At 42.3% G+C, this 25,865-nt stretch overlaps 1 protein-coding gene across 2 annotated transcripts in view; it reads left to right on the top strand.

Annotated features, from left to right (window-relative positions):
* The window catches only part of ppfia3 (PTPRF interacting protein alpha 3), a 30,144-nt gene extending 5,298 nt beyond the window's left edge, over nt 1-24,846 (top strand). Inside the window, exons 2-30 of one of the 2 annotated variants that reach the window (XM_067616526.1) lie at nt 364-465; nt 665-904; nt 983-1,042; nt 2,388-2,516; nt 2,654-2,746; nt 3,417-3,469; nt 3,579-3,672; nt 3,827-3,961; nt 5,099-5,182; nt 5,492-5,623; nt 7,369-7,431; nt 7,544-7,623; nt 8,153-8,321; nt 9,345-9,538; nt 10,830-11,046; nt 12,379-12,512; nt 12,603-12,757; nt 12,920-13,019; nt 13,127-13,208; nt 13,811-14,011; nt 15,126-15,191; nt 15,702-15,728; nt 15,918-16,093; nt 16,464-16,561; nt 19,486-19,661; nt 20,006-20,074; nt 21,135-21,297; nt 21,896-21,959; nt 22,226-24,846. In XM_067616526.1, coding sequence (XP_067472627.1) covers nt 364-465; nt 665-904; nt 983-1,042; nt 2,388-2,516; nt 2,654-2,746; nt 3,417-3,469; nt 3,579-3,672; nt 3,827-3,961; nt 5,099-5,182; nt 5,492-5,623; nt 7,369-7,431; nt 7,544-7,623; nt 8,153-8,321; nt 9,345-9,538; nt 10,830-11,046; nt 12,379-12,512; nt 12,603-12,757; nt 12,920-13,019; nt 13,127-13,208; nt 13,811-14,011; nt 15,126-15,191; nt 15,702-15,728; nt 15,918-16,093; nt 16,464-16,561; nt 19,486-19,661; nt 20,006-20,074; nt 21,135-21,297; nt 21,896-21,948 — 3,345 coding nt within the window. In that variant the 3' untranslated portion in view covers nt 21,949-21,959; nt 22,226-24,846. Of the gene's footprint in view, nt 1-363; nt 466-664; nt 905-982; nt 1,043-2,387; nt 2,517-2,653; nt 2,747-3,416; nt 3,470-3,578; nt 3,673-3,826; nt 3,962-5,098; nt 5,183-5,491; nt 5,624-7,368; nt 7,432-7,543; nt 7,624-8,152; nt 8,322-9,344; nt 9,539-10,829; nt 11,047-12,378; nt 12,513-12,602; nt 12,758-12,919; nt 13,020-13,126; nt 13,209-13,810; nt 14,012-15,125; nt 15,192-15,402; nt 15,729-15,917; nt 16,094-16,463; nt 16,562-19,485; nt 19,662-20,005; nt 20,075-21,134; nt 21,298-21,895; nt 21,960-22,225 lie in introns of those variants that run through there. The other variant, XM_067616527.1, reaches the window with a different exon arrangement.
* The last annotated feature ends 1,019 nt before the right edge of the window (nt 24,847-25,865 follow it).

The raw sequence follows: 25,865 nt of genomic DNA, 5'->3' as shown, positions 1-25,865 counted from the left end.
TCTCACGAGAGAGAAATCCGTTACAGGAGCAGCAGAGCAAATAAAACCAGCAGAGCAGATTCAGTGCAACCTTCACTCCCCTGCTAGCCTGTTACTAATCCCTCCACCTGCAAAACCAACCAGGTAAACCAGGTTTATGGCTCTCTGAAGGCATTCTGGGAAATGAAGGAAATCACCAAAAGAGGCAGGTTAAAGGGAATGTGGGAAAGTACTTCATTACAAAATAATTTGTGGATGCATTGACCCTTTCAGTTTGATGTTTGTATGAATGTGTGTGTGTGTGTGGTCAGTGTGAATAAACTGCACTCATGACCTCATGCAGAAGCATTGAGTCAATAACAGCACCCTCTTGTGACCCTGCAGGAGTTTGCAGTGCTGACCAAAGAGCTGAACCTCTGCCGGGAACAGCTGCTGGAGAGAGAGGAGGAGATCGCCGAGCTGAAGGCAGAGCGAAACAACACACGAGTCAGTGCACTTCTGTGTCTGTTTAACATTATGTTCTTGTGTTTATTTGGCCGTTAATTAAAGTCCCGCTCTGATATTTTTGGCCTTCGTGCGTAAACGTCTCGAAAGATTTCACAATGTAATATGAACAGTATTCATAACAGATAGGAGGTGCACCGTGCAGAGGGTTTTAACGTACGTGAACCGCATGTGTTTCCAGCTGCTGCTAGAACATCTGGAGTGCCTGGTGTCCCGTCACGAGCGCAGCCTGAGGATGACTGTGGTGAAGAGGCAGGCCCAGTCCCCGGCCGGGGTCTCCAGCGAGGTGGAGGTCCTGAAAGCCCTCAAGTCGCTGTTCGAGCACCACAAAGCGCTGGATGAGAAGGTTCGAGAAAGGCTACGGGTGGCTTTGGAGCGCGTTGGGGTCCTGGAGGAAGAGCTGCAGTCTTCCTCTCAAGAAGTGAGTTTCTGTGCTGGTTTGTTTTCTGTTACGCACTGATGGAGTCTCTCCTGACGGTTCTCCTCTGTGTTGTTTTAGGTGGTGTCTTTAAGGGAGCAAATCAAACGGCGGCAGCAAGGACTAGACAACGGCAAAGAGGTAATTTGATGCGGATGTAATTTCCACAAATGCTTAAGCTGTGTTTAGGAAATCTTGAAAAAAAAAAGTAGATGCCACATAAAAGACCTGCAACATCAAGGTCTGTACAGCTGCTGGTGGCCTGTAGCCGCCACAAACAAATCACTTTTCTCCAACAGAGATAAGTAAGCTAGCTAATTATCGCCATGCAAAATCCTGCATCCAGTGCTCATACTTTTTTGTAACAGAAGAATGCTTAAAATACAAATTCACTGCAGCAATGGGGAAAAAAAAGTCAATGTCAGGCAGATGTAAAGTAACAAAACTCAAATTACTTCCATCGAGAGCGGCTAAATTCAATTCAAGTCGATATGACTTGTTTAAAATCCAAAATGTTGCATAATTTCTTCCTCGCTCACTGACTGGAGTGTAGCTGGTAGCCAGCAGCGGCAGCACTGAGCGCACTGCTACCGTGCAGCACTACAGTCAGTCAGCGTGTAAGTGGTTAATGCACCATCTTGGATTTTACATGAGCTGTATGGACTTTAATGCAAACCCTTCAGAAGTTTACTTTGCACCCATCGTGCACAGACATGAAGTTTATTTATCTTGAGCGGTCGCTAAGAAGTTCACGCTCCCTCCAGTGAGGTATTTCTACATTCTCACCATGAAGGGCTTCTATGGACCGTGATACTGTATGTAATATGATACTTTATGACATATGACAGGATTCTTTATGGCCAGAGTCCTTTTCCACCAAAGTACACGCCAAAAATGTGTTTTAAAAGCCAACAAAAACAGCGCCAGAAGCGCAACCTGTAACGTAGGGTTTAGTCATTTCTACTGATCACAACTTTAATTGGGACGTATCACGCACATTTCGAGGTCTATACTTTTATTCTGCCGGCCCCGCAGGCTACGTCAACAAACAATAGCAGCTGGATTTCCTTTATGTTACCAATTCTTTACTCAAAACGAACTTCTTAAATACGTCTGTACATGTTCAAGCCCAAATCTGATCCAACGTATGCGTGTGAACAACATGAACCGAGGAACAAGCTTAGAAACAAAGGATTACAGATCAGACGGCTGTTTGTGGGCATGTGCGAACAATCTGATGTCAGTTGGATGGAAGTAGAGGGAACTTTGCAAACCGACCCTTCAGAGCAGATTGAAGCTCCGGCTTTTGACTTAAAGGGAGCAATTTTGTGCACGTTCACCTCAATTTTTGGAAGTTTGACCATGTTTAACATAGACATCCAACATTATAAGAGTAGAAAAATAACAAAGATATTATGATCATTGTTTGCAATTAAACTGTATTTGCTGCACCATCAATTAAAGTAAATTTGCACTCTTCATTCAGCGGCTGCCCAACGGACCTTCCTCCATCTTGGATGACGGAGAGATCGACAGGCAGAGGGAGGGCGAGATAGAGCGACAGAGGTCAGAGTTGGGCCAGCTGAAAGAGAGACTGGCCCTCATGTGCAGACAGGTACTTGATACAGGGACACTCTTATGGTCTGATGCCTTCACCAAAACAAACAAAATATCACAAGCCGGAGATGCTAACAGACAGACAATGATGTGTGCTCACTCGACCTTGTGTCCCACACTCTCGCTTCCCGTCAGGTCGGGGAGATCGAGGAGCAGCTGACGTCCGCCAGGAGGGAGCTGGCCAGATCGGAGGAGGCCAACCAGAAACTACAGAGAGATGTGAAAGAGGTGCGACTCGCCGAGCTGTTGACAGACAATAAACCGCCACTATGTGTCTGTCGCAGTGGCACAAAGAGTCTATTTTGCTCATACACAGAGATATGTAACAGTTTGCTATGGTAACAAAACCATTTGACTACTTGGCAGCAGCGGCTGCTACTGTACGCACAGGAGCAGCCTCTACCCTGTAGCCATGGTGACAGTGCCAGTGGTAGAGCTGCAGGCGTTTTTTTTTTCCTCGCATGGCTGACGCCTCGTTAATCAGTCAGCGTGCTGGTAGCTGATTGAAAGGTGGGGAGTGTTTTGGAACGTGAGGTAGACGAGACAGTTTACTCAGCAAACCTTCCTCCCTTTGTGTTTCCTTCCAGCCGAACTGCTTTTCTTCGGTTTATCCTCTTTTAACCTCCCGTCTTGCTCTCTCCCTCCCCGTCTCATGGACTTGTGCAATAAGTGGGTGCTTCTGAAATATGTCAACAAGAATTATTAACTAGTCATCATCATTCTTCAGCCAATAGCTGTTCAAACCCAGTGAATTCCCTTTGATCAACTCCTACTTACAAGCTTGACCTTTGCCTTCTCTCTGCTTTCTCTGTCTGGTCTCCTTTCTTTTCTATTTCTGCGTCAGAATCAGAATTACACACACCTTTTTTTTTTTTTTTTTTTTTTTTAAATCTCATAGGCACTCTGTCAAAGGGAAGACATGGAAGAGAGAATCACCACATTAGAACGCAGGTTTGTGTTTTTCCTCCCGTGGTCTTGAACTCTCAGACGTTGCCTTCTTCTAATTGTTCTCCGCTCACTGCTCTGCTCCGTCTGTTTGCTGTTTTAATCCGGTTTGCAGGTACCTCAGTGCCCAGAGGGAGGCGACGTCTCTCCATGACATAAAAGATAAACTGGAGAACGAGCTGGCCAGCAAAGAGTCTCTCTACAGACAGGTGGGAAAAGTCTCTTTCATACCCGTGTGTGTGTGTGTGTGTGTGTGTGTTAGTGTCCATGTCTCTGCTCTTGATTGGCAACTTGGCCTCGTTGTACGTTGGCACAAAGACTCCTAGTCTCACCTCCGCTCCCTCTCATCCTGTCTTCTTGCAGAGCGAGGAGAAGAACCGGCAGCTTCAGGAGCGTCTGGATGATGCCAAACAGAAGTTGCAGCAAACCCTGCAGAGGGCTGAGACGCTGCCTGAGATCGAAGCCCAGCTCGCCCAGAGAGTGGCAGCACTCAACAAGGTGAGTGTGTGCAAGTGTGTGTGCGTACCTGCAGTCATACCGACACAGTTATAGATTTGAAAAAGTGTCATAAACCCCCCCCCCCCCCAATGTGTTTTTATGTAATGAAATTAAAATAGCAGTACAGCAATATGTGCACAGATACATTTGCATGAATGTGTGTGTGTGGGCATGTGCGGGCGTGTAGGCTGGTGCAGGCATGATTATGTGTGTGCACGTGCGCGTGTGTGTAGGTGTTTGTGTGCATTCATGCATGAATGAAACAGAACATGAGATGTCAAATGACAGATGAATATCAAATATTTTCACCAAGAGGTGCCAGTTAGCAAACAATCTGAGATGAAAGCCAGCGCAGGGCAGCAGGTTTGATCCTTGGGCGCTCGACACGTCAGGAACTGTACGCCGCACAAACACATTATGACGGATTAAATTGCTCATGCTTTAACCTTTAGCATTATTGACAGCGCTGTTGTCACTCATGCCAATCAAAAAAAACAAAAAAAAAACATTACATTCACTCTCCTGTAGAGCCCCAATATTGGCCTATCACAGATATACGGGTATCAGCATATATGTCATATATAGGCAACATTTTATATATATTTGACCCTTTTTCTTAATTCAAGCTTAATGTATACATACATGTTATTTTTGTAGTATGTTTTTTTTTAATTTGTAGTAATTTACAATTCATTTACAAGTCATTTTATGCAATTAAGTTAATTATTAACTGTAAAATATCCAGCCTGCGTTACATATCTGTGGAATCATTGCAAAAAATGGTGTGTTTATGTGTATAATCTGTATATATAAGATGATGTATTGATTTGCTCCCTAATATCAGTATTGGCATCGGCCCCAAAAACCCAGCATCAGTCTGATCCTACTCTCATGTCAGCAGCTACACTTACCTCTTTTACATGTTCAGGCAAGATGGCTTCCCACGGAAATATAGGATTAATACCCAGAGAGACGCAGACAAACAAACTTCCCTATTACGCTTTGATCTGTACAGGCATGTCACTAATTGGTAGACTCTGTCAACAAGCTGCCTTCCTATTGTGTTAATCTGTATCAGTGCGGGAACACGGTTCACGCTCTAGCTTCCTCGCTTCCTTCCTCTCTCCGATCATTCAGGCGGAGGAGCGTCACGGCAACTTCGAGGAGCGTCTGCGGCAGATGGAGGCGCAACTGGAGGAGAAGAACCAGGAGCTACAGAGAGTGAGTCATGCCCGCTTATCTCTCTTTCTCTCTTTTTCTGTTTTTTTTTCATCCTCCCCCTCTTTTCGTGCCGTTCCTTTGTCGGGCTTTACGCAGCACAAAGGCGCACTAATTTTCTAAACCCTCTATTTGACCGTGCACGTTCAGATAGAAATCTTCGCTCTCTGTCGAACAGAATGGTTGTTATTAATTCCCCCCCTCCACCCTCCTCTTCTCTCCCTCCTCACACTCATCTTTTTTTTCCTCCTCCTTTCTTCCGCTCTCACCCGTCTCTCGCTCTCTCTCTCTCTCTCTCTCTCTCCCCCTCAGGCGAGGCAGAGGGAGAGGATGAACGATGAACACAACAAGCGTCTCTCCGACACGGTGGACAAGCTGCTGTCTGAGTCCAACGAGAGGCTGCAGCTCCACCTGAAGGAGAGAATGGCCGCCCTGGAGGAGAAGGTGACCCGCTCAGACATCTCCTCGTTTTTATCTAAACCTGGTAAAACCGAGGATTCGTCCCTTTTATCCAGACGAACTCCCTGGTGTCGGGTATGCGTGCCCTCCAGGAAGTGACCAGTTAAAACTTGAGTGAATTCCAAACAGCAGCGAGCGCTTCGTCCACACACAGCTGGATTCACAACAGATCTTTTTCTGTCTCTTGTTATCCCCAGGGATCACTATTTATCTGTTTTGGGGTAAACGAACAGTAATCAAACAGTCAATCAAGCTTTATTTGTATCGCATCTTTCGTACTGATTAGCACAGTTCAAAATGCTTTACCGATGACTGAAAAGCTGTTTATTGGAAAATGTAATAAAATAAAACAGAACGAGATAAAACGGATAAACAACAATGATGAATAAAGTTTATTTATTTGAAGTGTAGAATCACACCAGGACGTCTCAACACACTTTACAGCAGTAAAACAATATTAAAAGAATTGAGGAGAGACAACACACACACAAAAACAGATAGATAAATAGAAAGATACATTTTGGAAATAGATAAGAGGGTATAAAATATTTTAAAACATTAATACAATAAATTTAATGATTAAACTGAGTAAATAATGGCTGTAAAATATTGTAATCAAAAGCCAGGCTAAAGAGGTTTTTAAAGCGGCTATAATCGATATTTTTCATAATAACAATGTATGAAATAACAGATTGTAATGTGTTGGTCGTGGCTCGTAGTGATGAACCTACAGACAATCATCAGTGACTCTGCAGCTCCTCTCGGCTCTATGGAGCTTTATAGTGAGTTTCAGCTCGATGTTTATCCGTCCGGCTGCAACTTTACTGTTTCGGTTCACTCTCAGCGCTCTCATAGCGTCGTTTTCAGAGAAAAAGCTGTAAAAAGCCACTGTACGCTACCTGCTCAGCACCAAACGGCAAACAGACACAGTTAGCTGTAGACTAGCTGTTGAACATAGTGGAGCATTTAGCAGCTAGAGAGTCAGATATTTCCCTCAGGAGTTGATAGAGAGCAGAAACAGAGCTTAAAGAGAGTGAATATTGGACTTACATTCAGCAGGTGGACAGAAACACGACTCAAAATGAATGATAATGTTGCTGCGTAACAGCTGGATGTGGAAAACAGGTCGTTCAGGAAGAGAAACGGCTGCACTTCAGTGATATTTTTGAGGTGATAAACCTCCCATGAGCCGAGGTTTCCGGCCTACTGTCTCGGGGATATAAGTCCTCGTGAAGTTAACTTTGTGACCAGTTTGTCTACATATGATACAAATATTTGGGTGAAAAAATAGATTTCAAAAATTTAAAGAAATTAAACAGTTTAGAGAACTAACACCTCACAGTTCTGTCTGTTTCCATCGTTTTGGTAAATACAGCACCCGTCCCCTTGAATGGAAGAGTGTGTCCAAACTTTTGACTGATACTGTAATTAACAGCTTATTTGCACCTTCAATTTATATTTCTCTAGTTTTTATTACTGGAAGGAGTCATCAACTGCTAAAAGGGATTATGTGTACTGTAAACAGTAACTTTCGAAAGCGCAGAGATATGAAATGTTGCTGAAAACTTTGCTTTGTGTCGTTTACTGGCTGATTTCCTTTGTGTAGCAACATGTGGAGCGATGTTTTCCTGTGTAGCTCGGTGACATTGCCTCCCAGTTTGAACACATCTTATCAAGAATAAACTGTTGTTATTTTACAGTAATAAAACTTCTAATTCTTCCTCACCCAGAATGCCCTATCTGAGGAACTTTCCAACATGAAGAAACTCCAGGATGATCTCTTGGCAAACAAGGTGACTGTATCTCCAGGCTTCATTCTTTGTTGAAGCTAGAAGACATATGCTCCCTTTTTTTTTTTTTTTTTTTTTTTTCACCAACTCTCTCTTTCTCTCTTTTCACTCCCAGGACCAGCTCATAGCGGAGCTGGAGAGGATTCAGCTGGAGTTGGATCAGTTGAGAGCGAGGCCCGGGGGCTCTTACTCCAGGTTTGTGCCGTTTAGCCACGTAGAAAAGAAAGTCCATCCATTTTTGAAAGTTTTCTCGACTGACTGTAAAGACGGGAGACGTTTTATCTGTCATCTTGTGAGTCATTGTAGATAAATCACTCGACGTCGGAGGTGTTTAACGCTGTCAGCACTCGCAGGGCTATAACAGTGTTGATATGTATACAAGCTCAACCACACGTGCATGACCCGACTCTAATTCTCACTTTCTCATCTGTACGTCTTGACTCTTTCTCTTAAAGCCCTTTGCAGACCTGTTAATGGGAATATGATGCGCTATTTGAAGTCAAATCACCAGTTTTCTTCATATATCATACTCCTTTTATAGTTTTATATTGGATGTACCATTTAATTCTTTAATTTCAGGATGATTTAGAGTCATATTTTCTATTTATTTAGCCTTTTTTCACACATATTTTTCATATCTTACCACATTCTTATCTACCCCGCGGGGATAATTAATGTTTTATCTTATCTCGTATCGTCTCTCTCTTTCCTCCTTTCTCTCCAGTCGCTCTCTCCCAGGTAGCGCTCTGGAGTTGAGGTATTCCCACGGAGGTGGGTCCCTCCCGACAGGCTCCACCACACATCTGGATCCGTTTGGTAACGCCTCCGCCGGGGGCGTGGTCAGGCGAAGTCACCGGGCCCGTTGGAGCTCCGCCCGGGAGGATTCTACGAAGGTGAGAATCTAACGCCCACCACAAGCCCAGATTCATTTTCATGCATCTGCAATGTTGGACTTTTTTATGAATCAGTATGTTATTATTACACAGGAACAATTGACAAATTTATTTAACATTACAAAGTAGGAAAATATGTTTCCTCCAAACAGCAATTTTCTCATCACTCAGTAAAATCAGTTTTAGGGTTTCCACTGGAAAAAAGTAAGCTTTTTTTGCATCTCTTATGCAAGTTAGTTAAAGGATAGGTTCACAGTTTTTCAGGTTTTTCTTAAAACAATAGTCAGGTGCCCACATTTACATTAAAACAGGCTTTTCTCGCTGTAATCAAGCAAAAATGTATCTAAAAGTTTATCTGAAGATAATATGAGGCTTCAGCCATCTGAGTTAGTCAAATAAAGTGGATATCTTCCAGAGGTACAATCTTTTAGTAAAAATAATTCCCTCTCTGTCAGTGTTTTCCTGTTCTGCTGCAGTGGAAGGATCATAACAAAAAGAAGGAATTTGGCACTAAAAAGACAGTAAGTTTGAAAGATATCCACTCAATTTGACTCATAATAAGAGATAAACTTTGTACAAAATGAGGACTGTGGATTTTGTCCCCCATCACTTACATTGTAAGGTCATTATGAAGGGATCTTCTAACGGTCAGTATGAAGAGGAGGAATGATTACAGCAAGAAAAACATGTTTCAATGTTCATTTGGGTTCCAGACTGTTGTTTTAGGACAGACTTGTAAAATTGCGAACCTGCTCTTCAAGTGTGAGCTGACGAATCAACACTAAGATGTAGATGAATGAGAAAAAATCAAAATGAGGTTGGGATCTAGTTTTTGGATTATTTTCCCATATCTGTCACTTGCAGGTTGATGATATTACATTTATCCTGATCTTCTGTGACTATCATATAATCAATTACTGCTACTTTCAACACTGATCGCCAGCGTTTCTAAAAATAGATTTAGTGTAGAAACACGTGTGAATGATAAGTATTTTAGAGCGGGATGTATTACTCTGTGTGCAGTATCCAGACTGGGAGAGCGGGGCTCTGCTGGGGACCGGGTACGAGCCTGGCGTCGATGTGGGTTGCTCCGACGACGAGGACGACGGGGAGCATCGGTTCGGCTCCGAGCTGCTGTCCCCGAGCGGACAAACGGATGTGCAGACTCTGGCCATCATGCTGCAGGAACAGCTGGAGGCCATCAATAAGGAGATCAAGTAAGGAAGGGCGGCAGCACTCAACAGCTGGATGGACACAAAGAGGGAGGGAGGGAGTCAGCAGTCTGATACAACACCATCACATACTACAGCCTCAGAAATAAACACATCAATACTCTCTGACACTGTTTACACAAAACTGAACATTATAAATTTCACAGTGGTTGGATCAGTTGCAGGGCTGTTTAGTTGGATTGCTTTAGATAGTTCAAGTGTACCTAATAAAATGATACTCAGAGTCCAGAAACTCTAATTGTCTTCCGTCTGTGCTCTCGGAAACAGGAGCAGCCTTTTTTAATCTCTCTATTCGCTGTCACCGCTTGGCACAACATTAAAAGAACTAGTTCTGAAATGAGAAGTAATTAAATAATCAAACTTAATAATAGTCATTTATCAAGTAAAACTACTAAACATTTCCAAATTAGTGTTTTTTCTCTGTTTTATATCAATGTAAAATGAAAACCTTTGGAGTTTTTTTAAATGTTGGTGACACAAAAATATGAAGTTTGATGACATGATGGGCTCTTGTAACAAATGATGGAGATTTTGTTATTGTTTCTGACAATTAGACAATTTTTAGTTCACCTGCAGCTACAAGAGATTGATAGAATAGTTAGACATTTGGGAAATGTTCGTTTTTGTGCCAAGTGTTAGATGAGAAGATTTATATCTCTCTCATGTCTGTAAATACTGTCTGTAGCTGCAGGCAGCAGCTGGTTAGCATAGCTTAGCGCAAAGACTGGAAACAGGGAAACAGCTAGTCTGGCTCCGTCCAAAGTAAAAAATAGTGCGTACCTGCACCTCTAAAGCTCACTAATTAACATGTTGTATCTTGTTTGTTTAATCCGTACAAAAACTGAAGTGTAAAAACATCGATTTGCCGCTTTACGGAGGGTTATGTGTCAGACAAGCCGGGACCAGTAACCTTCCTGGAGTTTCTGGTGGTTGCCTAGCCCTTGTAAAACATGCAACGCCGTTTTTGGCATAGATTAAAGAAACAAGACATAAGGTGTTAATTAGTGAGCTTTTTTTTACCTTTGGACAGAGCCAGGCTAGCTGTTTACAGTCCTTCTGCTAAGCTAAGCTGTTGGCTATAGCTACATGTTTATCGTACATATATGCCAGAAGTATCCTAAGAAAACGAATTAGCATATTTCCCAAAAAATGTTGAACTATTCCTTTAAGTCTGTTCAGATGTCAGGATGAACTACATATCAGTATTTTAATCTTATCATCCAAATGTTTCAGTCCTCTCCCTCCTCTGTTTTTCACCCCCCACGTTTAAAACCAGACTGATCCAGGAGGAGAAGGAGAACACAGAGTTGCGGGCCGAGGAGATCGAGAGCCAGGTCAGCATCCCTCCGTCCTCCCTGGGGAGAGACAGCACAGGACGGGGCTTCATCCCCTCCTCCATCACATCCTCCACCCTGGCCTCCCCCTCTCCCCCCAGCTCTGGACACTCCACCCCTCGTCTGCCCCACTCCCCGGCCCATGAGACCGATAGACAGGTACCGCTGGAATGTAGAGAAGAATGCTTATTCCTGTACTTTTAACCTTTTTTTTTTATCTTGCTCTGATATCCACCTCCCTGTTTATGCAAAAAAAAAACTCCTCCAGACAATGAGTCATGTAAATAAAGCATAAGTAAATCATGCAGACAGGGTCAGACAAGTTCGGTTTCTCTTCAACAGCATGTTAGATCGGCCAAGACTACTTCAAGTAACTTTCAGCGTGGTATGACTGGTGCCAGACACACTGGCCCAGCAATCCAGAGACATGTGAATAGACTATAAAAGATGGTGCAATAAGCAAAAAAACATGCAGTCAGCAGTGATTGCAAAACTGAATATGTGGATGTGCAAGATCAGGATAAAACTGCAAGAACTGTTCAAGCTACAAAGGGGGAGATATAGATGGATGTCACATAAAACAACTTAAGACAGTAATGGAGCTCCACAAATATTCTATATCAGTTGACATGAGTTGCAGGAAACTATAACGGCTTCCACTCCTATCAAGAACAAAAAGGTGAGGGTAGAAATGGGGTACGGTTACCAAAATAAGACAATGGAGAAATGGTAAAAGGTAACATCCAATCCCACTTTCTATTCATACGGTAAAAATGAGGAGTAAAAAGCATAAAGAGAAATGTATGTAGATGACTTATCAGGAGTAATAAAGTTGGTATTATTTTCTTGGTTTGCTGGACCCAAATTAGTACCAAATGAGCATCATCTGAATGCTTCAGTGTACCCAAACATTGTTGACATGACACAAACACTGATATGATTAATCAACTATCCAATCAACAGAAAAATTAGGATTTCAGTCGGCAGCTCATTAGTACTTAGCTCATGTTTCCTCTTCGCTCTTTCATTCAATAAGAACAATTTAGTTGGAATTTTCCAAGGAAAATATGAACTGTTCCTGTGCAGCACTTATCCAAGCTAGCTGAGAACAAAAAGAATCTGAATGAGGTGAGATCTAGTTTTTTGATCATTCAGTTACATCTGTTTAAAAAAAACACACATTTATTCATTATATGAGAAGGTTAAACAGTTGCGATTACACCCTCACAAATGGGTTTTTAACTTTTTGTCAGACTAAAAATAAATTATGTGCTATTATCTTAAGATCCAGGCAGGAACATGACAACGAATTAAGGGAATTATAGCCCTAATTTGGCTTATCGAGTCGATCTACTCTGCAGATATCAAGTATCATTTCAGCTGTTCACGAAGAAAAATGTCTCCTAGTTAAGCTAGTTAGATGTACCATCCAATGTGCAGAAATATTTGTTGAATTTTTCTTCATTAAAAGGTTTATGATCCATGTTTCAGAACAACAAAGACGACGATCGGTCTCTCGCTCTTCTTGACTCTACGCCTCCTCCAACTCCTCGTGCTCTGCGATTGGACAGGATGACCCTCACCCATCCGGGCGCCATGCTGGACGACCCCCGGGAGTTCCGCAGGTAAGAAAGCCTGCACATAAGATCTATCAGACGTAATGTTTTTGACGTGTTAGGGGTTTTTACCCCAGCGTTTTCCCTTCTCCCTTCCAGCCTCTCAGCAGATGGCAGCAGTTCCAACAGCAGCCAAGATTCTCTTCACAAGTCCAGCAAGAAGAAAAGCATCAAGTCTTCCATCGGTCGGCTTTTTGGAAAGAAGGAGAAAGGGAGGATGGGCCAACCTGGGCGAGATGGATCTGCGTCTCTTGGTAAACAGATGGAGGATAAGGGAGGGATAACATTGACTGTATATCAATAATCCACACTGTCAGTATTTTCATTTAAACATGTTTGAGCTGCTCTCGCTCTGAGTTATTCTTATGTGTGGTTCCTGTAGTTCTTGTGATGTTTGACCTCTCTGTGTCTTCCAGCATCTACACCTTCTGAAGACCTGGCCTCTGGAGACCCTATGGGGATGAACAAGACTGGGACTTTGGGTCCAGCAGATAAAGACCGCCGCAGCAAGAAGAAGTGAGCGCCAGGAAATTGTGTTCCCTTTTTTTTTTTTCCATTTGGTTCCCTGATTTAGTTTTTGTTCTCTCACAACAACAAACATCTATAACTCTTCTTCTTACCAGGCATGAGCTACTGGAAGAAGCATGTCGCCAAGGACTTCCCTTCGCATCTTGGGATGGACCCACTGTTGTATCTTGGTTGGAGGTACTGTTTGGTTGCAGATTTTTGTGATTTTCAGCATTTATGTGCTGTTATGATGTCGGATGTGTACGTTAAGAACTCCAAAACTTGAGCTGAACGTATGTAAAAATGCTGCCTGCCTGTCAAAAGCCAGGGCTTCAGCCTGCTGTGAATATTCTGTTTGCAAAGTTACCTCTACTTCCTCCTTGTGATGTCATCAGATCGTCTGTGCATGCCCACAAACAGTCGTCCGTTCTGTAGTCTTTGTTGCTAAGGTTGTTCCAGGTTTTTTTCCCATCATCCACTCACATATTTCAGATCTGATCTGGCTTGAACATGTACCGACGTATTTGAGAAATTGACTTTTTTTAGTAAAGAACAAGAAAAAGAAGTGTTTACATAGCCTCCGGAGAAAGAGGAAGCTTCCTGAAGCTGACCAATCAGAATAGAGTGGCTTCATCAGGAGCTGAAACAGCCTGTTAAATATAGACCTGTGAATGTGCATGATACGTCCCCTTTAAGTGAAGAAAAGAATCTAAGGGAGTTAGCCGCAAAACTTGCATTCAGATAATACTTTTTCCGCATTATCTTCTTCTTTATTTCATCTGTTGTTTTCCTCCTTCCAGCTGTGGGTGGGAATGCCAGCCTGGTACGTTGCAGCCTGTCGTGCAAACGTGAAGAGCGGCGCAATCATGGCCAACCTGTCGGACACAGAGATCCAGAGGGAGATCGGCATCAGCAACCCGCTGCACCGCCTCAAACTGCGGCTGGCCATCCAGGAGATGGTGTCCCTCACCAGCCCCTCTGCCCCGGCCAGCACTCGCTCTGTGAGACTCCCTGAATCAGCAACACACTGTGACCGCACATACATTTAACATACGCACTCACTATAAAGTAGAAAAGAGGAATTATATCCACAAATATATTCTCATGCCATAAAATAATCCCAGTCTAGACGGCCTTCCCATAGGATTAAAGGTAAAGATTGGAGAATGCGTTCATCAAAGTGTTGACACCTTTTTAATAACTTATCAAGGCATGTTCTCCGTGCTGAGCATGAGTGGTATGAGGTACATGTCGAAACAGATGTTTGTAGTTTTGAGATGAGTTCAAAAGTCAATGATCCTTTTGGGAAATGTGGGCGTTGTAGCAGAAGCTAATAACAGGATGCAACAAATAAAATAGTATGCAAATGAGAATGTATGATGCCAAGTAAGCATGATATGAAATGAAATACAGATTGTGTAATGTAGGAAAGAAAAAATATGAGAAATCTGTGACTGTTTGAGAGCAAGAAAGAAGACATACAGGAAAATATAAAACACCAAAGAACATGAAACATATCCTGCATGTGATAAATGTCAAAAATAATAAAAAAATATCAATGTATTTTCCATAAGAGAATGGTAGTAAACTGCATAGGCACTGATAAAGTTCCATCTATTTTGCTTGCAGATAAAACTTGGCTTAATTTGCCCATTTTTCTCACGTTCTCACACAGCCACAAAGATAAACCAGATGTTGAAAAATGTAGTAAAACCGTGGCACGCAGGACATTTGTGTCTCAATTTTTGGTTTGGCTTTACTTTTCCAATTCCTCCTTCCTTGGCTTCATATTTATTTACAGCAGGAATCACATTAATGTGATGTAATGTTGAAAGTGAGCGGCCGCGTAATTCTGCTCAACAGATTTAACAGATTTATCCTATCATTTCACATAAACCTGTCAAACCTCTTGCTCATCAAAATCACCTTGGCGATGAGAAAGCCGTCTGCTGTTGTGGTCGGTTAACATCTTGTGATGTGTTTGTTTTTTTTTTCTTTGGCACCAGAAAAAACTGTACAAGCACTGATTCAGCACTTGAAACAGGCAAAGCACTATGTGGCGCTTTGCTTTTCATATCTAACAGCTTTATTTTTCTCTCGTTCACATGACCGCAGTCAACCAGTAACGTGTGGATGACCCACGCGGAGATGGAGTCTTTAAACGCTGCCACCAAGCCTCCGGTCAGTGCCTCATCTGTTTTGTCTTTTGTCTGTGAAACCCTCTTTTATGATTACTCAGTTTTTAATCATGTTTGGCGTCTAGTCTGGTCTGAATCATGTTGACGAGTCTCTCCCCTTCCTCCTCCTCCTCCTCCTCCTCCTCCTCTCACTGTCTCTCTCTGTATTTTCTCTTTTTGTATTTCTCTTTATATATCTCTCTTTGTGGGCCCAGGCCATAGTGTTGAGCATCTTCTTCTCTCCCTCTGGTTGCTGTTTCAATGTGAACTGCTTCCAACTAATTACCCGTTCACTAACACACTGTTCCTCCCTTTGTCCTCTTTTCCTGCTGCTGCTGCTGCTGCTGTTGCTGCCGCTGCTACTGCTCCCCTCTCCTCTGCTTCTCCTCCATCATCTCTTCCATCCGTCCACCCTGTTCTCGACCCCCGCTCCCCTTTCCCTCGCCACCTCCATATCACTCTCTCTGGCTCTGTCTCTCTCTGTCTGCCTCTTCTCTTCCTCTCGGCGTCTCAGGAGCTGAAAGAGTTCAGCTGGGATCAGGTAAGGATCAACCGCACCTTTTTTTTTATCGAAAAAGTCAGAATTAACACATCATGCTGAGTATCTGTCAGTAATATTATATCTCCAGCGAGACTAGACGCAGTGAGTCATGAGTCGTTGACTTGCACCACCATCACATATCAAGCCAAGCGTGATTCAGTGTTGATCATCTGCGGTTGTCCCCTTCAGATACTGGCCTATGGTGATATGAATCATGAGTGGGTGGGCAACGACTGGCTGCCCAGCCTGGGCCTGCCACAGTATCGCAGCTATTTCATGGAGTCCCTGGTGGATGCCCGTATGTTGGACCACCTGACCAAGAAGGAGCTGAGAGGACAGCTCAAAATGGTGGACAGCTTCCACAGGTAGGGCTCGGCTCCTGCGTGCCTGCTCTTGCCTCGTTCACAGCCATAACTCATTTAACTTATGTTCTTGTGTCACTTATCCTGTTCTCAGTTTCACTCTGTGTGTCTGTTCACACTCTGTTGTTGTGCGTGAGTGCGGTATGGGAAATATGAAGGTGTTAAAAGAAATGTTGGCAGCGCTTCTGTTGTTGTGACAGTCTCGACGCTCAGGTGTATGTCTCCAGGCCTTATTTAAGTTCTATTTTAAAAGAGTTGATGGGTCAAAGGTGTTGGATTGTGTTAATGCTCTCTGAGTACAGGTGAGAGTGGAAACACGCCCTCTGTTAACTTGCTTCAACTGCTCACCCTCTGGCTCTTTGACCTCTCCCAGGGTTAGTTTGCATTATGGCATCATGTGCCTGAAGCGCCTGAATTACGACCGCAAGGAGCTGGAAAGGAGGAGAGAGGAGAGTGTCCACCAGAACAAAGGTGAGCTCTTTTTATCTACCATTTTCTCACCATAACGCCTCAGATGTGGGATGGTTTTGTTCCACTGATGACCCTGTCCGCCCAACTAATTTGTCTATTCATGCAGTGCTATTGTCTCGTTCAAAGCATACCTTAGTGATTACTATGTAAACCCATGCATCTATATCCAGGTTAATCATTAAAATGATTATAACTATTGTTGATCTATTATTAAAGCATACGTTTACTTCTACCTATTGCACATTATTACATACTAAAAATCTCTGGGTCAAAGTTTTACCTATTTTGGGTCCATATAGCACCAACACAATACTGGGTTAATGTTACCCAGAAAGCCACTCAAGACAAGGGGATGTTTTAACCCAGTTTTAGTTTTTTATTACTGTTGGGTTATTGACCCAAACTAAAGTTTGTTATAATCTGCTCTACTCTTTTTAAACTTACATGTCAAGGTTTGTTATTGATTGTTAATAACTTCTGTATCTTTTGAATATCATATGTACAACATTTTATACAAGAAACAATACATTTCTGACAGTTTTTAGGTCAAAATAATAGATAACAACTGGGTAAAGGTAAGCCAATGTTGTATTGGTGCTTTTCTGACCCAAATTGGGCAACATTTTGACCCAGTGATTTGTGCACTTTATCTTGCTGTGGTACTTTATTAATTGATGTCTTTGTTATTAGTATTAGTATTAGTATCAGTAGAGGCAGTAGCAGTAGCATTTGCTGTACTACTTTAAACTTTTAACAAGACATTCAAAAGTATGTTTTGCTTTCTTTTACTTCTTAAACTTCTGCCCTTTGTTTCACATGAGTAGCTACACCTTAACAAGACAAAGAGCTAACAGTCATGCTAGCAGTTCTGTGGAGCTGCACAGTATGCAGTTAGCTAAATGCTAACAGCACAGTAGCGTAAACAGGGGGCACAGAGAAAATCAGGTGGGCATAGTCCATCCAAGACCTATCATACTTAATAGGTTCTGAACCGCATATGTTAACCAATATAGGCCATTAAACTATACTGGTCTGAATACATCATCAGAGGTAATGTTAAAGGCACCAAGACGAACATTAACAGCATCGTATAGCCATATACACACACAACCGACGGACGCAACAGATAGAGGTACACCAGCACCAACACGCTCAGTGACGTTCAAAATGACACCTGAACATAGCCTGGCCCGGCAGCCACATAAACACACACATGCACACACACACGCACACACACACGCACACACCCAGCCGATAGACGCAAAAGCATCATTACTCAAGCGTATGGTTAAAAGTACACCAGCACCAACATGTTCAGTAACGTTAAAAATGACACCTGAACATGACGTGGCACATAAACGACACTCTATCAAAGGATGCCAGATGCCAGTTTTTATTGGCAGTTGAAAAGAGTCTTTCAACAGTACAGCTTATTGCTATTGGGAACTTGTTGAGGAGAAACAATCGCAGGAGTAGGTGTCTGGGTTGAGAATGATGGCTGAACTTGAGCTTCCTCCTGCTCCTCACAACGTCTTTTTGTCATAAACTTAAGCAAACTGCTTTGTTTCCCCATGATTTTTACCTTAACCTACATTAAAAGCAGCTAGCTAGCGGACAGTAGGTCTCTGTTCCTCTGTGCAGCAGTGAAAGAGGACAGGCTGCTCGCTGTCTGGCATTTGTGAAATGCACCGCCACTCAAAAAACCTATCAGTATCATTTTATGGTAAACAAGAAGCAAGAAACAAGAATTGTTTTATTTTTTATTGGTCATGTAGTCAGATAATTGAAACAGTATTTATTGACTGCTTCTGAATGGGTGCTACGTGCCAGCATTAGCATGCTAACATGCTCACAATGACAAAGCTAACATCATGATGTTTACCAGATATAATTTTTACCATGTTCACCATCTTAGTTTAGTGTGTCAGCATGCTAACATTTTCTAATTAGCACTAAACTCAAAGTACTTGAGGCTGATGGGAATTTCAGTATTGAAGAAATTAAAATTTTGACCTTTCTCTCAAAGCCACAAATGTGAACCTCATGGCGGTGATAGAGGAGGATGAGTCATCTGGATTCAGAATGTCTGTAAAAAAAAAAATTGTGTGAATCCGTCTAGTAGATATTTAATAGGATGATGGAAAACTTTGATCAGCTTCTGGCCCTTGAGGAAAAGTCAGTAAAACCAGTAGGATTCATCTTCTGTGGACCATGAATAGACCAAAGTAATGGACTGACCAACATCCATAGAAGTATGACACATGTATTTGCTTTAGCATAAAACATAAAATAAACTCAGACCCCCCAAGAAAACCCACAAACTTGATAATGGTTAAGACATTTCCTTCATTTCTTTTGAGTTCTGATGTCTCTGGAAGACGTTTTGGACCACCCCTTGGTTAAAGCCCCCCTCCTCTCCTCCTTACTTAGAAAAGATTATAAGCCACAGCTTTCTAATGCAATTCGGCCGGATGAGGATTACATAAATGTCAACACGCTCAGTCATTAAACAAACCCGAAGCTCATGCTCTCCCACCGCTGTGCCTTGAGATACACATGTTGTACATTTGCAATCAGTTCATCTTGGCTGAATTCCCCAAACAAAAGAATTTCCCAAGTGAGGAAAATCTGTGAGTTTTGGACTTGTTTGATGATAAGCTTGACCTGTGCAGTTAATGTTAGACGATAAATTAGTAAATTAGAAACGTTTCGCAATTTCTCTCCATCACTCATTGATACTTAACCGGTAATATAACCGTTTCAGAAGACCATTAATAAGACCAAACGGACTCGCATGATCCATTCAGCTCGAACTTCAGGAAGTGAAAGAAACCTGATCTGGGTTATAAAAACAGCCAGAAGACATCTCGCTGTTTGCAGATGGATGCTTCCCCTCCCTTCACCTTCTCTTTCTTTCCTCCCAGATGTGATGGTGTGGTCCAATGAGCGTGTGATGTGCTGGGTGCAGACTATCGGTCTGAAGGAATATGCCGACAACCTCCGTGAGAGCGGCGTCCACGGGGCTTTGCTGGCTTTAGACGACACCTTTGACTACACTGACCTGGCCCTGCTGCTGCAGATCCCCAATCAGAACACACAGGTAACTGACAGCTCATCAAAGTGCACATTTTCCACATATTTTTACTTATGAAGGGCACTACTAGTGGTCAATATCCTGTTTTTTTTTTTGTAAACCAATACATCAGTTAAATTTACTACCATCGTCTGAGCCTCAAACAGGAGCAGGTACGGTAAGAAACCAAAAGCCTTTAAGTTAACTGGCCTCATTTGATCCATTGGGGTTAAAACAGTCTTGGTTTGATGCATTTATGCTGTTTAAACATGAACTAATGAACGCCAGCAGAGCAGACCTGCACTGAAAATGTGTCATCTGCAAATAGTTCAAACTAATCTCAAAGCTCTACATCACCTCTTTTCCTCCAGGCCAGACAGCTCCTGGAGCAAGAGTACAACTCCCTCATCTCCATGGGAACCGAGAGACGACCTGATGAGGTCAGCATGCTAATCAGCTGGAAAAAGATAAAAATACATAGGATGCTTCTCATTAGTCTTAAATGTCTCCTCGTTTCCCTCCCTCGTGTCTTATGCAAGGAAAAGATGTGAGGAAAAAGGAATCCAGGAAACACGGTTTTAGTCACATGAGACGTTCTTTTCTTCTTCTAAAGACAGCAGCTGTCAGTCTACAGGTGTTAACAGCTCTTTAGCATCTTTTGATGCCTTGATGGAGTTTCTATTAGCAGAAATTATGTGATGATCCGTCCAAATAATAATAATAATGAGAGTGCGCTGTCCAACATGACGAAAGAGAAGGTGAAATATCTCTGCATGTTTCTCTTAAAATAAACTGTTTGACAAACCGATCCGTCAAAACAGTTTGTAAAGTTACTGGTCAGATGCTCAATGCAGCCATTTACTTGTTTTAAATGTATTAATTATCTGAGTCTGTATTTATTGATATTCTGTTTCTAAGTTCATTATTTAATAGTCCATGTTATGATGAGTATGTCTTGTAATTTGTAGGAATAATTTGGCTAGTAGCTCAAGTATATACTCGAAATATACTTTGCACCCGATTTTTTAGCCTCATAAAAAACGATATTTCATTCAAATGTCTGATTGTTATTTCAAATGGGAGAATGAAAAGAAAAACCTTTCTGATGAATGATGAAAGTTGTTTTATGCGTCCTTTATTAATCAGACCTACAGTGAACACAAATAAAACAATTTTAACTAAATTAGGAATCAGAAAGCAAACAAAATCTCAACTTGGGAGCGATATTACACCTGAATCGGTTCTGTTATTTGTATAAAACCGCGGTGATGTAGTATCAGATCAGTCCGCTCAGCTGCAGCGTCCAAACACTACAGATTTCCAATAAAGCGGTGCATCAGTTTGATAAAAGACTGTGAAGGATGGTCTCTTGTATCCTCGCTCAGGCAGCCTCGAGGAGACATGAAAGGTAATGAGAAGCACCCATAGATTTGTCTAAGTGATGGTTTGCTTGAGCAGGCATCTTCTCATTCACACACACAAACCCTCTCTATCTGCCAGGATGGAACTAAGACATTCACCCGCTCGCCCTCCTGGAGGAAGATGTTTAGGGAGAAAGACCTACGGGGCGTGACCTCTGACTCCGCCGAGACCCTGCCTGCTAACTTCCGTGCCTCAGCCATCTCCACGCCCTCGGTTACCCTGAGAAAAGTTCAGAGTGACGGTGAGTACGACCCGTGACCTCTGACACCTTGGCTCTCATATTCACATTTGTTCAGCTCCTCCGAGCCCTGGAGGCGCGTCTCAATTTAGACGACGGTGTGAGAGCCTGCTACTCTATATGGCATTACTCACATGAAGGGCATGACAGGAATCGGGGCAAAAGGTCTGTTGTAGCTCGGTTACAGGAGGACAGGAGGGCAAACCCCCGATCAGGTGCAACTATTCCGCAGACCTGATTATAAATGAGCCGTGTGTTTACATCTTGATTTTCTTGGAAATGAGCCTTGAACAGAAACATTTGTCTTCCAGCCAGCGTACACGTTATATAAGACACATTAAATGCAAAAGCCAGAGTCACAGGCGCAAAGCAGTTGGTTGTTTTTCATGCTACTCTGCCATTAGTTTGGCAGTGGAATTTTCAGTTTCCTTTAGCGGAGCGACTGGCAATAACAAGGAACAGACGCTTCAAAGTACAGAGGAAGACTATTATCCCTCATTCCACTTCTTAATAGGAATGCTTGTGGAAGGTCAGCGGTGTTTAAGACATTGCGGTTACGATAATAACCCCATCTGTGTCTGTCTCCCGGTCTCCAACACAGCCAACTCTGGTGCCCGGGGTGAATCTGCCTCAGTGAGGACGTACTCCTGTTGAAGGGGGCTGAGGTGAGAGCCGTCCGCCGCATTAATTAAACTTATCCAGCAGTGTTTCATCCGTGTGTGGAGACAAAAAAAAACAGACAGTGCCAGGCACATTCATTGAGTCTGGTTGTTTCATGCATGTTTGTCGTAGTGGATTGGTTTGAGCCTGGGATTTTCAGTAGTTCCCCTAAGGTCATTAAGTGGTGGGTTTGGTTGGTGGGGATTTAGGTAAGAGTTGAATTAAGGCCACAGAAGCAGTGACGTGGGAGTAATGCTGTTTCTCTCCTCAGGGCGCTGACTGGATTTGGGGACTAGAGGACCCTCTCGCTCATCCACGGAGAAAGAAGCAATGAATATAACCATTTAACTTCAAAATAAATCTATCGGTCTGACCATTCTGCAATAACAGAAGCAAAGGAATAAAAGGGGGAAAATGACATGAAGAATGTATGAATGTATTTTCCGACTAGACTAGGAAGGTAGGACGGGATCAGCTGTTTTCTCTCTCTTGTCTCTCTCTTCCTGTCATTCTGTCTTTGCTCTTTCTCTCTCAGCGTGACTGTGCTGTGGGGTTAATAAAGGACAACGCCGGTGTTGGTTAGGCTTGTGCCGGTCGTGCAGGTTTCCAATCTCTTCATTCCTGTCGGTGTCTGCACACAGTCAGTACAGTTGGCAGTATCAGGGCTCGTTTTCCTTCCTTTTAGAAGAAGCCACTTGCTGCCGTTTGTTCTCTTTAACAGTATGAAAACAACTAAACATGTCGCCTTACAACTTCTGCTCAATAACAGGTCTTTGTTAGCCGGGGCAGATGTTAACCTCACCGGAAAGTTTGGGTTTTTAAAAAACAAGAGAAACTGTAAAATGAGTTGGGGGGAACCTTGTCTAGATGGGCGTAAATGGGTTATAACTCTAAACGACACCGGTGTTCTCCTTTCTGCTCACGAGTCGGTGTCCAGTGTCAGCCATTGTGGCTCTATTGTTGGTTTCTATGGTCCTGTCAGGGGCGTCTAAGTGTCCCCAATTGGTCGGAGTGGTGTAGTAAAACATGTCCGGATTCAGACCAACATTTAGCTCCGACCACATCAGAAGGAGACCCTCCTCGTGCTTTGTCTATTGGCACCTTGAAAGCCGATAGGCTGAGTAACCTCTTTTGAAGGGACCCCATTATAGAGATCAAAGGTACGGAGGTGGATGGAGCAGGGCGGAGCGAGGCCACAGAGGCATTGTGTTCAGTGATTTCATGATGTCGCTGGCAGGAAATCCATAAAGTTAGTGTTGGTGCCACTTTCTAAAAAAAGGCTGACTTTAGAAAGGTTTACTAATGTTAACAATTTATTAAAGCTTTGTAGATCGGTAATAAGCTTTTAATAAGGACAAGTTTTGGGTCACAGAGTTGTGAAAAATTTTTATGGTGTAAAATTTGTCTTTCTATCTAGCTTTTTAATTCATTGGGGAGAATCCCAATGATGGACGCTTACTATATATTCTGGAAAAAGAGAGATTATTAACAAATAATTAACATCTTATTAACATTAATAACTGCAGACTTGGTGGTTTAGTAGAGAATATGTCATTTGAAAAGTCACAAGTTGCTGACTTTACTACAAGCCGGTAGATGTGCAGTCAAATATAGTTGAATAAAATCTAAAATTAATAAAAAAATAAAATGTAAATAAATATTAAAGAGTTCCTCCACTACAGTAAATCATCATACAGGTATACAGAGTTTAAAATGTTAACAAGTTGTTGTTGTTGTTGGATTTTGGTGCAAATTATTTCACTCAATAGACAGGAAGTGATTGTGGGGGAGTTTCTACACCAGCCAAAGGTTTTTTTCACAACCTCGCAACCCAAAAGTTTTCTTGGAAAAATACTGTAGCTAAAGCTTTAATAAATGTTTTAACATTAATCAAGCCATCAGTTACAAAATATAAACCTTTTTATAAAGTATGCCTTATTATTAAGCGGTACCAAAGTTGTAAATACATTAAAGAAGAAGGCCACGCCATCGAAGCCGGACTCAAATTCCTCACGAGCCCTCCACAACGTCGCCGTGCGGTTTATGACTTGTAATCATCAGCTCAGGGTCTTGGGTAATCCTGATGATGGGAGAGGCGACAGGGAGACAAAACAGCGACTCAAAGGGAGGGAGGGAGGAAAGAAAACAAACAAACAACAACAACAAACAAAAAAAAAAGGATGGTCATTTTACTGCACACACAAGCCATAACAGAAACCAAGAGCTGTCTGGGGGAGGGGAGGGGGAGGGGAGGGAGGGGAGGCGGGGGTGAGATCAGAGGGAGGCAGAAGAAGAAGAAGAGGAGAGGGGGAAGCCCGAGGAAGCCCAGGAAACAAAACCTTTAGCCTCTGTGTTTACGATGCATGTCAAACAAACGACAAATGACCTAAAACATTTTTTTTTGGTGGTGAAGATATGAGGTGTCGTTACAAAAAAAAGAAAAAAATATATCTGTATGATAAACCTACGGAGGGGGGGGGGAGGGGAGGGGGGGAGCCTGGGGGATCAATTTGTAAAATGTGTGTATTTTTTTCAGTTGTATTTTTTATTTTTTACGATAACTATTTATTTTCTTTAGGTATGTATTGGATAAATGTATGTACATGTTCCGTTCCTTCTTGATCTTCATTTGAACTAGTTTTAAAAGTAAATATGAAACATTGAAAATAGTCATTCAAATACGCTACTGTATGTGTACATTTTGAGAACAAATTGTGCAATGATTTAACAGATTTCCATGATAAAAAGTGATAGTAATACAAATTGAAAATATCATATGGAAAATAAACAATACTGATGATGATGATGATGATGATAATGGTGATGTAAAAGAGAAAAAAAATAAAATAAAGCGATCCGGGTGGATCTGCTGATCATCGCAAACTTTCTCCACTTTCCTTCTCCTGATTGTTTTTTGCACTTTCTGCAGATATTCAACTGTACGGCTGCAGCTAAGGATTATTTTCACTATCGACTAATCTACTGGTCGTTTCCTTGAATAATCAATGAGTTGATTGCACTATAGAATATCAGAAAACAGTGAAAAATGTTCACAAACTCCAAGATGCAACCTGAAATGTCTTCATTTGTCTTCATTTGTCCCGTCTAATAGTCAACTACACAAATATATTCAGTTTACTGTTTAGAGGACTAAAGAAACCAGAAATTATTAACATTTAAGAGGTTGAAACCAGAGAAATTTGGCATTTTTGCTTAAAAAAAATGACTAAAACACTTCATTGATCATCAAAATAGTTGATTAATTTTCTGACGGTCGACTAATTGTTGCAGTTCTAGTCAACTGTGTGTTTTAAGAAGCTGTTACCAGTAAATAACAGCAGTAAAATACCTGAAATTTACCATATATGATACCTTTAATTGGTTTGAGACTTAAATCTGCACGTGTATGCACATCAGTGTGAAAATAACTTGCTGAGTACAAAGATCCTTTATTACCACATTCGGCAGGCAAACCAAACATACCAGCAGATGGTAAAATTATCTCGTTTTTCGGTGTCGTATAATTCACAAAACTACATGGTTTTACATTCATGAACCACATTTTACTCATGAACCACAGACACAAAAATAATCAGCGCGAGTGAAATCATGCCTAAATATGCTGCCCATGCTGTAGTTTGTGTATCCGATACATCCCCCCCCCCCTCCTCCCCTCCCCTCCCCTCCCCACCCCCCCCCATCAGACTCAGTTGCTAAAAAGCACTGTTACAACATCCTTGTTAATCCATATGGGAACAGTGTGGAGCAGTAAAACGGAGCCTCAGTAGGTGGCGCTCCTTCCTCTCACAAACCCGAGCGGAGCGGAGGCTGGAATTATCATCAGACACTGGAGAGACCTACCTACTGCTCCATGAAGACTTCTTCTATAAATACACACAGATATACATAGC

The sequence above is a fragment of the Thunnus thynnus genome, chromosome 17, assembly GCF_963924715.1.
Source record: "Thunnus thynnus chromosome 17, fThuThy2.1, whole genome shotgun sequence".
Lineage (NCBI taxonomy): Eukaryota > Metazoa > Chordata > Actinopteri > Scombriformes > Scombridae > Thunnus > Thunnus thynnus.
This window is presented reverse-complemented; position numbering and strand designations above follow the sequence as displayed.